We start from the raw sequence: 15,552 nt of genomic DNA on the forward strand, positions 1-15,552 counted from the left end.
AACTGTCTTTGAAAGGAACTTGACAAGAGTGAATTTGTCACAAGAAAATGCCATCAGTTGTTTCATTGGAGGGCTGAGGCATGAGCTGAATATTGCTTTGAAGGTGACCAATCCCACCACTTTGGCTCAAGTTTACAGAAGTGCAAGATTACAAGAAGCTTACCTAGCTGCAGTTAGACAGCCTGTGCAGACACATTCTCAGGTGAATTCAAGAAGGTTCACAGATCAAAGAAATTACAGTTGCAAGCCTCCTTTACCTACACCTGGAGCTAGTAGTTCAATTGGTTCTAGAGGAGTGAACAGGAGGACACTGAGTATAGAGGAGATGAATGACAAAAGATCAAAAGGATTGTGCTACTTTTGCAATGAGAAGTACATTCCTGGGCACAAATGCAAGACTTCCAAACAGTTGTATCTGTTGGAGATAGAAGAGACAGAAGATATATTAGAGATGGAAGTTGTAAGGGAGGAACCAGACATACAGTTTCATGAAGAGGACAGTAATCAATTGAAATTGGTCCAACCTGTAGAACATATGGAGATCTCTATGCATGCACTAAATGGATCATTAGGTTACAGAACCTTGAAAGTGACTGGTTATCACTCCAAGAAGGGGTTAAACATATTGATAGACACTGGGAGCTCTCACAACTTCATTGATCCTGAGTTGGTTAGTCAACTAGGATGTGAGATTAAGTCTACTCCACCTCAATTGGTTGCTGCAGCAAATGGCAACATGAAAGTGGACAAAATGACTACTATTACTTGGTTACTGCAGGGAGCTGAATTTTCAGCTGATTTCTTACTGTTACCACTTGGGAGTTTTGGAGTAGTGCTGGGGGTTCAATGGTTACTAACTCTGGGGGATATCAAGATGAATTTCAGGAAGCTCACCATGGAATTTTGGTACAAGGGAAGGAAGCATTTACTCAGGGGAGCTGGCAACCAGGTACTAACTGCTGGTCCTGGAAAGTTAGCAAGACATTCAGGTAATCAATCTCAACTCTGCATGATTCAAGTAATGCCAGTAGGAAGTGAGGAAGTTAAGGCAGTACACGACCCAATTAAGGAGAAGGATAGTGAAAGTAATCCTAGTCTTTTGGCATTGTTGTCTGAGTTTAACAAACTATTTGAAGAACCTGTTAGTTTACCACCTTCAAGAGGTGTATTTGATCACAGAATTGTGTTGCAAGCTAGGACTGAACCTATGAACAAGAGACCTTATAGATATCCTTCAGTTAAAAAGGATGTCATTGAAGGGTTAGTTCAACAAATGCTAGATCAAGGGATCATTCAGCCTAGTTGCAGTCCTTTTGCATCTCCAGTTGTATTGGTAGGGAAAAAGGATGGTTTATGGAGACTGTGCGTAGACTACAGAGATTTGAATAAGTTTAGTGTGAAAAACAAGTTTCCCATTCCTATTGTTGAGGATCTATTAGATAAATTGGGAGGAATTTTCCAAGATAGACCTGAGGTCTGGATATAACCAATTGAGAATGGCATCAGAGGATGTGCCCAAGACTGCTTTCAGAACTCATTCAGGGCATTTTGAATACTTGGTGATGCCTTTTGGCCTTTCAAATGCCCCAGCTACCTTCCAGGGTCTGATGAATTTTGTATTTCATAAATATCTCAGGAAACATGTACTTGTTTTCTTTGATGATAGTCTGATTTACAGTGGAACTATGGAAGATCATGTTATACACTTGAGGTCTGTTTTTGTAGAGATGGTTAAGCATCAACTCTTGGCCAAGAGGAGCAAGTGTTTCTTTGGGGTTCATAGAATTGAGTACCTTGGGCACTTTATTACAGCAGAAGGGGTATCTACTAACCCACAGATGGTAGAAGCTGCAAGGAAATGGCCTACACCAACCACTCTTAAGCAACTAAGAGGATTCTTGGGATTAGCTGGATATTACAGAAGATTCATCCAGGGTTTTGGCATGATATGCAAGCCTTTGACTGACTTAACTAAGAAAAATAGTTTCAAATGGTCAAGTACAGCTCAATCAGCTTTTGAGGAGTTAAAAATTGCCTTGACACAGACCCCTGTCTTGGCATTACCTGATGTCAACAAGACTTTTGTAGTGGAGACTGATGCCAATGGGTATGGAATAGGAGCTGTTTTTATGAAGGAAGGACATCCTATAGCTTTCATCAGTAAAGCTTTATCTCCTAGACATGCTTCCCTATCTGTATATGATAGAGAACTCTTAGCTATTGTCCAGGCTGTGAATAAGTGGTCTCAATACTTGCTAGGGCAGAAGTTCATCATCAGAACTGATCAGAAGGCTCTGAAGTTTCTTATGGAGCAAAAGTTGCATACTAACTCTCAGCTGTTATGGCTAACCAAGTTGATGCCTTTTGATTATGCCATAAGAGTACAAAAGGGGAGTTGACAATAAGGTGGCTGATGCTCTCTCTAGAGTTTCTGGTGCTGAACTATTGGCTTTGGTGGTGTCCCCCACTGGTACTGAATTATACCAAGCTATTGTGGATGGTTGGTCTTCAGATACTGAACTTCAACAACTCATTTCAGACTTGCAGGCAGATCCGACTACTCATAAACAGTTTACTTGGTGCCAAGGTCAACTGAGGAAAAAGGGCAAGCTAGTTATTGGCAAGGATCAAAATCTTAGGACTGAGATTATGAAGCTTTGGCATGCAGGTTCTCAAGGAGGTCATTCAGGTGTTGAAGCCACATTGAAGAGGCTTCTCACTTTGTTCTATTGGAAACATATGAGGACTGAAGTAAAGCAGTTTATTCAGAGGTGTGATGTTTGTCAAAAGGTTAAATCTGATCTTGCTGCATATCCTGGATTATTACAACCTCTTCCTATTCCAGATGTGGTTTGGTCCCATATTAGCATGGATTTTATTGATGGCTTGCCTAAATCCAAAGGGTATGAAGTGATCTTAGTGGTGGTTGACAGGCTCAGCAAGTATGGGCATTTCATTCCTCTTAAGGATCCTTATACTGCTCATTCAGTTGCTAAGGAGTTCTTTGATACTGTTGTTAAACTCCATGGGTTACCTGATACCATTACTAGTGATAGGGATGCTGTTTTCTTGAGTTCCTTCTGGCAAGAACTTTTCACAATTCAAGGGGTACAACTTAATACTTCTACTGCCTATCACCCTCAATCAGATGGTCAGACTGAGGTGTTGAACAGGTGTTTGGAGACATATTTGAGATGCTACTGTCATGAGGATGCCTCAGCTTGGATTTCTTGTTTGTCTATGGCTGAGTATTGGTACAATACTTCCTACCATTCAGCCATTCACATCGCCCCTTATGAGGCCTTATATGGCAGGCCGCCTCCTCTCCACTTGCCCTACCTTCCAGGAGAATCATCTTCAGCTCAGGTTGATTGTACACTGATTAGTAGAGAACTGAAGTTGCAACTTCTTAAACACCATCTTGGTAGAGCTCAACTGAGGATGAAACAACAGGCTGACTCTCATAGGAGTGACAGAAATTTTGATGTAGGGGATTGGGTTTATTTCAAAATTCAACCATATAAGCAGGCCACTATCTCTAATCATACTTCCCATAAGTTGGCTGCAAAGTACTATGGCCCATTTCAGATTTTAAGGAGGGTTGGTCCAGTTGCTTACACTCTCCTACTACCTAGTTCTGTCAAAATACATCCTACTGTGCATGTGTCCCTCTTAAAGAAATGTTATGAAGTGCCCTCACAGATCTCTTATCCTCCTACTATTGATTTAGCTAGTCCTCATTGCCCTGAACCTGAGTTAGTGTTGCAGCAGAGGATGGTCAAACATGGCAACAAGGCTGTTGCTCAACTGCTAGTCAAGTGGTCTGGTTTTCCTGCTGATGTTGCTACCTGGGAATTTGCTAATGTATTGAAGACTAGATTTCCTTTGTTTAATCCTTGAGGACATGGATCTTCTGTTGGGGGAAGTACTGATACACGAAATGTTAGCTTCCAGAAGTTAGTTACAGGGAGTGAGTTAGTTAGAACAGAGCACAGTACCCGATGTAACAGAATTAGTTAGAAGCAGTTATCAATTTAGATTCTTTCTCAACTCTATTAAAGAGCATTGTATCATTACAGATTTGATATGAATTGAATATACAACTACATTCCCTATTGAATTCTATTTCTTCATCTTCAATCTTTCCATTCACCATAGCTGAATAACTCGAGCTTCTCCGTCAAGCTCCTGTCCAGCTGCTAAGACCTCGGATTCCTTTGAGAATCCTTGCATTTTAGCTAACATTTTGACTGCTTCCAGGAGCTGAGACGCTAAAGACTTAATGGATAAAAGCCCATTTATGTCTTTAATTTGGTCCTCCCGTGCATTCTCAATTAAACCCAAATGGGTTTCAGAATATCCTTTGTATCTCTGGCCCAAAAAAGTTGTTAGATGAGAATGATATCATTTCCTTTCGTCTCAGATGCCTCTTTCAAGACCTGCACTATCCATTCCAGACTCATGAGCTATTGCAGGTCTTAAAGTCAGGCAGTACAATCTACTAGAGAGGCATCTAAGACGAAAGGAAATGATATCATCTCCAGACTCATGAGCTATTGCATGGGTTTATATGAGAATGCACGGGAGGCCCAACAACATTTCCTTTCGTCTTAGATGCCTCTCTCTAGTAGATTGTACTGCCTGACTTTAAGTCCCTGCAAGGCACAAGGATAGTTAACTTAAGTGCAGATGTTTTGTGCAATGACTTCATTTAGTTTAACCGAGCAATAGAAGCAATTGAATAGGTTCTCATCTGAATAGAAGTAGGGAGCAATTAGATGGTACATTAAATGGTAAAACCTAAAGTTGGATATTTCAAAAGTATGTTCTGCTTTTTTCAGGGATTCAACCTTAATTTACTTGGTTTAGATGGTTCAAGGCTTTCGTATTTCCAATGTACAATTGCATGGAGCTAATCCTTGTATATTTCTTTTTACGATGATGTACGAGCAGACTTGTGTGCACCTTTATTAATCCACCGGGTACAATTATCGACCAACTCTACCCACCAAGACTTAGAAAACTAGAACGGCTTGTATCTTCCTTTGCTTCTATGGGAAATAGCCAAGAAGAGCGTTACAGTTAATTCGTTTTGCCTTGTTGTATACTCTATCCTTTACCTTGCAAGGATGGTATTTTGAATAAATTATCAGGAGAGAGTTGAATGCTCTACCTTCTTGCTAGAGAAGAAAGGGCACAAAGCTGGAGTCAAATTATGACGATTTGAAAGGGACCCAAATGTAGCTTTGTTTTTTCTATTTTAAGTTTGAGCTTTCTTGTTCTTATACTGAATTATAAGACCTTTCATGATTTAAAGGAGAAGTGGTTCACCTTTGTTTTGTTTAAGTATCCTATGGTGGTTGAGGGAAGGAGTCGTTTGTTCCCTTATATGGTGCTGTGAATTCTCATCTCATGAGCTAGTGTTTGGGATTTAGGCCCAAGATTCATTTTCTTACAATAGTATCAAAGCAAGATCCATCCTTATTCTTGGTTACCTAATGTTGGGCCTTCATGTTATGGTTCAAGCACCAAATGTCCAGTCATGTGCATGGGCATTCAGTCTCACATTGATGGAGGGAATAGGTTGTTTCCTTACATGGTATTCGGTAATCCTCACTTCATGAGCTTAACTTTTGTGGTTGAGTTAGGCCCAAGATGAAGTTTATTTAACAATTTTCTTAATGTGTGTCCTCAAATGAGGTGATTTGGATATATGTTGTTTCATGAGATCAAGTGCATTGTTTGGAACTAAAGGCTAATTTCTTTGTAAGCTTTAGCTTTTGTATTTACTCAGTTTTTGTTCATAGGTGGTGGAGAACTGTACGTGTGGGGCACCAATGAAAATGGGTGTCTTGGTATTGGGTACTCTTTTTTGCATTGCTTCATAGTTGAATTTGTTGGATGGTCAAGTCATCCTTATAGATTCTCTTTTTCATTTCTTATAAAATTTTATGATGTACTCTTTGTGTTTGCTTATGTCAGATCTACAGATGTCACTCATTTACCTGAAAAAGTTGAAGGACCATTTTTGAGGCATTCAGTTTCTGAGGTTTGTTTCTCCATGTAGAATCTCTTTCTAATTTTTTAGTCAACACATTGCTTTGGCTTCCTATTCCAATCAAGTGTAATAGAGGTGCATAAAGTAGGTAAAGAAAAGGATACATGTGCAGTTGAGAAGACCATTTATTGAGAAAATGCATACTAGTATGTGTTATTAACTAGCTTACACCAAGGTTATGCATATGAGTTTTGATGTGAAGAAATGCCTGGACAGAATTCTGTTGTGAATGGGTGTCATGTATATTGTGCCAGAAAGACTTTCAGGATATATTGGTGTTATGCATGTTTCAACAGGATACAACTACTAATACTAATACTATTGCGTGCAAACAAAGGTGTAATCTACCTGATACTCTTGAAAGCAAGGGGTTTGCCTTCTGGGTCGAGTTCGTCGCACTGGACTTGCCTAGTGCGGGTTACCTCTCCTTTGTGGTTTGGGAGCTATTGCATAGGTGTGGGGGTGTTACCCTATCCGCACCCAAAGGGTAGTGGCTGCGGGTTTCCCTTGTCATCCAAAAAAAAAAAACTAATACTCTATTGGAGGGGTTTGATTGGTTTGAAAAGATTATGAAAGTCATAAATTCTACTTTGTTGTCTTGACAGGTATCCTGTGGTTGGAAGCATACAGCAGCAATTTCTGGTACAACAATCATAGTAAATTTAAATTGCATGTGTTGTTTTGTATAGTTGCTAATAAACGTGTTTGTGCTTGTTCCCCGTCTTGAAACCTATTGATGTTAATGTTGCATTCTCCCTGCTCTTCTACTCAACCAACAATTCTTTTCTGCTGCTTATAATATGAATTTTCTGAATTGTGTTACAAATAGATATAAAGATTCCTCTTTTTAGTCTAGCAACCTCAATCCCCAAGAAATACTGCAACTTCCCTAGATCTTTGATCTGAAATTCTTGCTCTAACAACTTCTTAATCGGATCATCTTTTCTTTATCATCTCCTGTCATTACTATGTCGTCAACGTAAACGATGAGAAAAGTGAATTTGCCTCCTTTGATGTCTTATGAAGAGGGTGTGATCGGCAATGCTTTGTTGGTAACCGAAAGAGATCATGGCTTCAGAAAATCTGTCAAACCAAGCTCTAGGGATTGCTTCAGTACAAGGTTCTCCAATTGCACATCTTTCCCTAACTTTGTTCAAGGAACAGGTCTACTAATTCTTTGATTCCAGTTAGTAAGAGGGATCTTGAATTAAGAAATAGACCCTAGAAGCTAAAAATGGCTTATCAAATTCACTCCATATAATACACCTCTTCTTCTAAGTCTCCACAAAAAAATGCATTCTTCACATCCAACTGTTGTAAGTCCCAATCAAAATTAGCTGCACATGAGAAAAGAATTTTGATATTGTTCATCCATTCGAATGCTACTAAACGACAAGAATAGTCTATTTGAACAGGGCACATGCATCACACATAAGGAAGACGCCGAAAGACTACCTTACGCTGCCATTTTTCCAATATTATTGAATAGCATGGCCTGGGGCTAAGATAACTCAAGTGGGAGAGCCGTGTTATGGGTGACCTTATTGCACGGTTCAGAGAGCACTTGTGTATGTGATGCAAGTGAACGTCTACGAAAAAGCTGTCGTAAAGTTTCGTTCTTCGTTCCGTCGTCGACCCTGGAAAAAGTCTCATGATAATCAACTCCATAAGTTTGTGTGAATCCCTGAAACACCAATATTGCTTTGAATATTTCAACCGACCCATCAACTTTATATTTCACAATGAAGACTCTTTTGCAACCAATTAACTTTTTTGTCTTGTGGTGAAGTGACAAGTTCCCAAGTCTCATTTCTTCAGTCATAGCTTGCTTCCGTTTAGGATCTGCAAAAGCTTTCCTCTAATTCTGGTGAATAGACAAGGCAAAGACTATAGGAAGGAGACAAGGAATGATAGGAGACAAATTTAGATTAAAGATGTTTGGTACAAGATTGATAGGAGACAAATTTAGATAAAAGATGTTTGGTACAAGATCTGACTCCTTTTCTATGAGTAATATAAAAATCTTAACTCATTAGGAAAAGTAGATAACTCAACAGTAGAGGAGGATTCAGCTTCGGCAGACACCATAATAGCTTATTCTGCTGTATTTTTCCTTGTTAGCTTATCTAATCATGTCTATTCAAACGCCCAACAGTCTCCCCTGATTATTTTCTCCAACTACACTTTCAATTACAATAAAAAAAATATATTATTCCTATAATTACACTATGAAAAGGAAAAATAAGGTCTCCTAAAACCATGTTGATTAATTAACACCATCAACTTATCTATCTCAAGCATATTCTTTGGTAATACTTGTTCTTGAAGATGATAGAAGGGAGAGCAATGGATGTTTATTGGTAGAAACTATTAATAAGATGTAAAATGATGAACAATATAACATCTGAAATTCTCTGCCTTCTTTGTTTTTAATCAAACTCTACTGAAACTCACTGACGCAATTTCTGAGCTTTTACATGAATCATGGTTATGCAAGACTTACAAAGGGTACAAGTAGCACACATGGAAGATAGAACCTCGTATGTTAGGAAACTCTTAACTTCTTATGGAAAACAAATTATTGAACATTGGAATGGAAGAGACTCAAATGAAGGGGAACGAATGTCAAAGAGCCGAACCCAACTAGCTTGGAATAGAGTGTTGAGACCATGATTGTACTATCTTCATCAAACAAAATTTTAATTTGAACCATCTCCAAACCATCTTAATATCTGGTTGACCTGTGAAAGGTTGAACTTTGAGAGCTGACCTCTTTGATTCCTTAATCTTCATGCCGTGCTAATGAAACAATACAACAAATTTGGAAGCTGGCTTTTTATAGGTATCTAGAACACTTCTGTGAACCATTGTTGTTCTAGAGATTGTTACCATAAAAACCTAGTTAAAATCCTAGGTCCATCATCTCCAAATGATAAAGTGGGCTGGAAATGCTCATGTTATCTTCTTTTATGTTGGCAGTATTATTAACCAAAGAGATGGCCTCAGAAGATATGACAACGACAAGCACTTGTTCCTGAAAGCAAAAAGGACTGTTTAATCATTTCTCCATCATTCTAATCCAAAAAGAAATTGAACTTCTAAGAGAAGGAGATTTCGTCCTACTCACATGTTGCAAACCTAAAGATTTTCCATGCTACAGTTGCATATAAGAATCCCAATGTCCCATTGATATGGAATCGCTGATTTCGTCGGTTTTCTGTTGTTTCTATGTTCCTCTATCCTGATTGTGGGCTGGAATTTTTTTTACGCTTCTGGGTAGTTGTAGAAGTGCCATTTTACTGTTTTATCTCTCTAGTTTTCAGTATTTTGTAATTCATTCGTTGTCAACAACTGCTTGGTTCTATTTGTTTTGGCATTTGAATGATAACATTTTGAGTTAAGGGTTAAAGACACGCCTAAACTATCACAATTTTTTGAGTTTTATAGTTGAACTATTGGGAACGTGAGTTTCCTACCTGAACTATCACCCAATGGTTGGCGAAACACACTTAGACGTTGACTAGACCTAATGATTGTCTACAAACGCTTTTAGGCACGCGTGGTCATATAATCTTCGTCCACCTGTTCTATTAGCTGACACATTATTATTTTTTTATTTTATATATTTTCCAATTGATTCCTTTAAAACCATAAACTCTTGCCCTTGGTCGGAGATATCGACGCCACGGCTGAGACGAGACCATGGCTAAGAAGGTGGAGAAGAAGATGTCGGATGTTGCAGTGGAGAATAAATTAATTTATACGGTGATAATTTTAACCTTTAACCTGAACTTTTAAACTAATATTAATTTATTTAGCTTTTCCACGGTGAAATTGTTTTTCCACGTGGCAAAAATTTTAAACAAAAGAGAGTAGTACACACCATCAGAAATTAGTCGAGGTGTGTTTCGCTAACCATTGAGTGATAGTTCAGGTAGGAAGCTCACACTCACAATAGTTCAGGTATGAAATTCAAAAAAGTGTGATAGTTTAGATGTGTTTTTGACCCTTAACTCTTGACATTTTCACATAAGATGATTGAGTTATTTGGTTTGCTCTAACATTTTCACATTAGATGATTGAGTAATTTGGTTTGCTCTAACATTTTCACATAAGATGATTGAGTTATTTGGTTTTCTTACGCTTAGCAATAACCTCAACATTTGTCCATCAGGAGGAAATGTTTACACTTGGGGATGGGGAGGCTCCCATGGGACATTTTCTGTAGACGGACATTCTTCTGGCGGACAGCTGGTTTGTTCCCTTACTTCAAATGCAACTGTTATGTTTTTATGGACTTTAAAATGATGTTTTTTTAAATAAATATTAGAACTTAAAGGTTCAATAGACTTCTCCTGTTAATAGTAAGTTTAAACTAGTCGAGACATGAAGAAGAACTGTGAGTGCAACACGGTAAAAACTAAAAAGTCACTTTAGTTCTAAGTCGGTTGCTCAATGTCACATCTTTATAAATGGTTCAAAAACCTTGCTGAATTTTTTCTTCTTTTTTCATTTGTATCTAGCTTTCTTGTCTTGTTTTGTGGCTGTGTTTTTAATCACTCTCTTTCATCTTATGGACCAGCAGAGTCTTGTTTGATAAGTTGGGGCATTTTCATGAGAGTATATACTTTTACTCAGTTTATGTCTTTGTCCATTTTCCCTTGTGTGAATTTCTCTCCCCCCCCTCATTTTACTATTTTGTTTTTCCTATTTAACTGTAGCAATATCTAGTATAGAACTTTTAAGTGATCTTTTCTGTTGCTTTACACTGGGTAATTGCCTAATACAAGGTGGGTTTGTGCAGGGTCAAGGAAATGATGTTGATTACATTGAGCCTACAAAAATCAACTTTCATAGACACGTAAAAGCATTGCAAGTATCATGTGGGTTTAATCATACAGGTGCTATATTTGAATACAGCTAGATGGAAAATCAGTCTCGTTATTTCTTGCCGAGAAGGCAATATAATCTGATTCTTACGGAAGGTTTGCAAATCCTCTAAATCTCACGTAAGTTCAACTTCAGGTTCACATATATAAGCAGTCTGTTATTCCAGCTTTACACTCTGCCGTTGCTTTCTACCACATTGTTTCAAACGAAGTTTTACCATAACATTCCTCTAAGAACCGGTATGTAATTGATTCAATTATGGAATCATGGATAGTCATTGGTTGGGCTGATGTATAGTCTCCTCTTACCTATTTAAATGTAACCTTTATTCTAGACCTATTTATACCTAGTTTGTACCTTATACAAGCTTGTATCAAATAAAATACGGAAAAAGGTTAAAAATGTCATTAGTGTATTATAAAAGAATTCAAAAATATCATTCTTCCATCTATTAGATCAAAATGCCCCACTTTTTTTAAAGTCTAAAAATGCCCTTTATTAAACAGCAAACTGATATGACAATGGTGACATGGATTTTTATTTACCCATTTCAAAGATCTCACCCAGCTATTTTAAAAAATCCAAGACCTATAAATGAAATGAAAAAAAAAGAAGAAAAATTGAGATAATTCTAAATTTATGTATTGTAATGCGTAAAGTTCTAAAAAGTGACGTAGCCTTTTGAGAAAAAATGAGTATCATTTAATGCCCCTTTACAAAAGGACTCATAAAATTTGACCACAAGTACAGTTGGTCACATATTTCGTAAAATTCATTGACTAATGCACATGATAAATTGAGATGATTCTGAATTCATGTTTTGTGATTTCTAAACATTAAAAAAAGTGGTGTGGATCTTATAAAAGTTATGAATATCATTCACTAAGTAATTAAAGGTGGTCCTACGAATTTTGACGTCAAAAAGTTTCGAACGATCATATTTAAAAAATATTTAGAGAATAATACTCTAAAAATTGAGAAAAATTCTAAAGACTTGTTTTGTGACCCCTGAACACTAAAAAAGGTGTCCTGGATCCTATAGAAGTTATAAAAACCATTCACTAGGTAATTATGAATGGCCCTACAAAATTTACAGTCTAAGGGATCGTTTGGTTTGGATACAAGTTATGATGAGATTAATTATGTTGGGATAAATTATGTTGAGATTAGTTATATTGAGAGTAGTTTTTATTGCTTGTTTGTTTTGTTATATTCAAAATTAAATTCATTGCGTAAATCTAAGAATAAGTTGTTTGTTTACAAAAATACCTTCTACCTTGTTTAATTTATTTTTTTACATTTACTTAGCCAACTTTAGTTAGTCATTCTTAAAAATAAAATTTCCATCTTATTTAACTAAAATATTTTTGTGCATGCATTTTTATGACTGTGCCGCGTTTGTTTTTAAAATTAAACTTTCATCTTATTTAATTTAAAAATAAAACTTCCATCTTATTTAACATTAAATAAAATTCCCATCTTATTTAGCTTAAAAATAAAACTTTCATTTTATTTAGCTTAAAAATTAAACTTTCATTTTATTTCGCTTAAAAATTAAACTTTCATCTTATTTAACATAAAAATAAAACTTCCATTTTAAGTTTATAAACGTAAAATAAATTTTATTATTAAAAAAATTATATACATTTTAAAGTTATTTACGTTTTAGTTGATCTATAAAATATAATTTTTAAGTGAGTAATAATCTATTTACTTAAAATATGTATTTAGTAGTGAAGTGAACATTTTAAGAGAAATCAAATATAAATAAACATAAGAATTAGACAAATAATTCAACTTATAATATATTCATAAATAGAAATTCTATTTATAAAATATAATATTTTAATAGAAAAATATATTATCATAAAAACAACGATTAATTAAGGTTGTGAATGTTATTAGAAATGTTGTTAAAAATTATGTTAATATACATGAATGTAAAAAGTGGTGTATAAAAAGAGAGTTTAAGGGGGCATTTTTGTTATTTAACATACTTTATCCCAGGATAAGTTATCCCGGAATTACTATTCAATCCTCAAGAAGGGACAATTTATCCCAATACTAATTGTTAATCTTGAAATAAGTTATTCCATCCTTTGCAACCAAACGAGGGATTAAATGACACTTAAAAATTATCCTGGGATTAACTTCTTTTATCAATCATACCAAACGTCCTCTAAAAGTTTTGGTCGACTATATTTACAAAATATTCATAGGCTAATACACACGAAAAATTAACAAAAATTTTAAATTCTTGTTTCACAACTCCTAAATGCTAACAAAAAAGTGGTGTGGATCCTATAGAAGCTATCAATATCATTTTCTAGGTAATTACGGATAATACTACAAAATTTAGAGTAAAAAAGATTTCGGAGAGACATATTTACTAAATATTCATAGGCTAATTCTTACGAAAAATTGAGAATAATACTAAATTTTTATTTCATAACCCCTAAACACTAAAATAGTGGCGTGGATCTTACAGAAGCTATGAATACCATTCACTAGGTAATTACAGATGGTCTTACAAAATTTGGAGTCGAAAAGTTTCAGACAGACATATTTACAAAAATATCATTCACTAAATAATTACGGATGGTGCTACAAAATTTGGAGTCAAAAAATTTCAGACAAACATGTTTATAAAATATTTATAGGTTAATAATACTCACGAAAAAACAAAAAAAATTACTAAATTTCTATTTCGTGATCTCTAAATGCTAAAAAAAGTCATGTGAATTTTATAGAAGCGAGAATATTATTTACTAGATAATTATAGATGGTCCAACAAAATTTGTAGTCAAGAAGTATCAGATATGCATATCTACAAAATATTCATAGGCTATGATCACGAATAATTAAAAAAAATAATTCATATTTCGTGACTCTTAAATGCTAAAAAAGTAGCATGAATTTCTATAAAAGCTATGAATATCATTAATTAGGTAATTACGGATGATTCTACAAAATTTGGAGTCAAAAAGTTTTTGATAGGTATATTTAACAAATATTTATAAGCTAATGCTTATGAAAAAATTAAGAAAATCTCTAAATTTCTATTTTGTGACCCTTAAATGCGAAAAAAGTGGTGTGGATTTCTTTAAAAGCTATGAATATCATTCACTAGGTAATTACGGATGGTCATACAAAATTTGGAGTAAAAAATTTTCGGACAGACGTATTTATAAAATATTCATAGGCTAATAATACTCACAAATATTTTTTGAGAAAAATACAAAATTCATGTTTCATGACTCCTATATGCTAAAAAAGTGGCTTGAATTTCTATAAAGGCTATGAATACCATTGACTGGGTAATTACCAATGGTCATAAAAAAATTGGAGTAAAAAAATTTCAAACAAAAATGTTAACAAAATATTAATAGGCGTTATACACAAAAACCTGAGAAAATTGCTTAATTTCTGTTGAGTGATCCATAAATACTAAAGTAAGTCACGTGGAACATGACGAGCCTATAAAAATTCTTCCCTAGGTCATATGGATGGTTCTGTAAAGGTTTTGCAAAACAATTGACCGAAAGTCATATCACCAAAAAATCAAGGGCTAACTAACACACACGAAAAATAATAATCAGAAAATCACCTAATTCCACTTGTGTAGCCCTTAAATGCTATGAATGTGCCATGGATCGTGCCGATGTAGCACGTACTGATCCTCGAATACCTATGGAGGGTCCCATGACGGTCTCAAAGAAAAATCGATCGAAACTCAGTTCACTAAAATATTCATGGGCAATGAGAAAATCGCCTAATTGCGCTTGTACGACCCCTAAATACTATGAATGCGTCGTGGATCATGCTGACGACGCACGTACTGATCCCTCGGGTACCTACGGAGGGTCCCATAACGTATTCGAAGAAAAAAATCAATCGAAAGCCAGTTCACCAAAATAGTCATGGGCTAACACAAACGAAAAATGAGTAAATCGCCTAATTCCGATAGTGCGGCCCCTAAATGCTATGAATGCGTCGTGGATTGTGACGACGCTGCACGTAGTGATCCCCTAGTAACTACAGAGGGTCCCATAATGGTTTCGAAGAAAAATCGACCGTAAGCCAATTCATCAAAACATTAATGGGCTAATACACACGAAAAAAATGAAAAAATCGCCTAATTACGCTTGTGCGGAACCTAAATGCTATGAATGTGTCATGGATCGAGATGACGCTGCACGTACTAATCTCCTGGATACCTACCCGGAATGGTTTAGAAGAAAATCGATCGAAATCTAGTTCACCAAAATATTTATCAACCCGGTCCTCGGCACCTAAAAAATCCATGGGCTAACACTCACGAAAAACTGGCAAAATCGCCTAATTCCTATTCCGTTAACAATAAAATGCTCCTAAACCCCTCTAAAGCGTCGCCTAGGCTACTGGAATAGTTCCCTAGGTCGTTACGGACGCTACTATGGAAGAATCTAAGAAAATTCGACCCGAACCTCCGGCACCTAATAAATTTGTGGGCTAAAACACACGAAAAACTGGCAAAATTGCCTAATTCCTATTGCATCACTAATAAAATACTCCTAAACACCTCTAAAGCGCTGCCAGGGCTACTGAGTCGTTCCACAGGTCGT

The 15,552-nt window shown here is 36.0% G+C and overlaps 1 protein-coding gene across 2 annotated transcripts in view; it reads left to right on the plus strand.

The window, feature by feature from the left end:
* LOC129881190 (ultraviolet-B receptor UVR8) overlaps positions 1-11,285 on the plus strand; it is a 38,526-nt gene extending 27,241 nt beyond the window's left edge. For both annotated transcript variants that reach the window (XM_055955578.1, XM_055955579.1), the window contains exons 11-15: positions 5,808-5,862; positions 5,983-6,049; positions 6,664-6,700; positions 10,233-10,312; positions 10,863-11,285. In XM_055955578.1, coding sequence (XP_055811553.1) covers positions 5,808-5,862; positions 5,983-6,049; positions 6,664-6,700; positions 10,233-10,312; positions 10,863-10,982 — 359 coding nt within the window. In that variant the 3' untranslated portion in view covers positions 10,983-11,285. The remainder of the gene's footprint in view (positions 1-5,807; positions 5,863-5,982; positions 6,050-6,663; positions 6,701-10,232; positions 10,313-10,862) is intronic.
* Positions 11,286-15,552: the final 4,267 nt, after the last annotated feature.

Source organism: Solanum dulcamara, chromosome 2, assembly GCF_947179165.1.
Source record: "Solanum dulcamara chromosome 2, daSolDulc1.2, whole genome shotgun sequence".
NCBI classification, from domain to species: domain Eukaryota; kingdom Viridiplantae; phylum Streptophyta; class Magnoliopsida; order Solanales; family Solanaceae; genus Solanum; species Solanum dulcamara.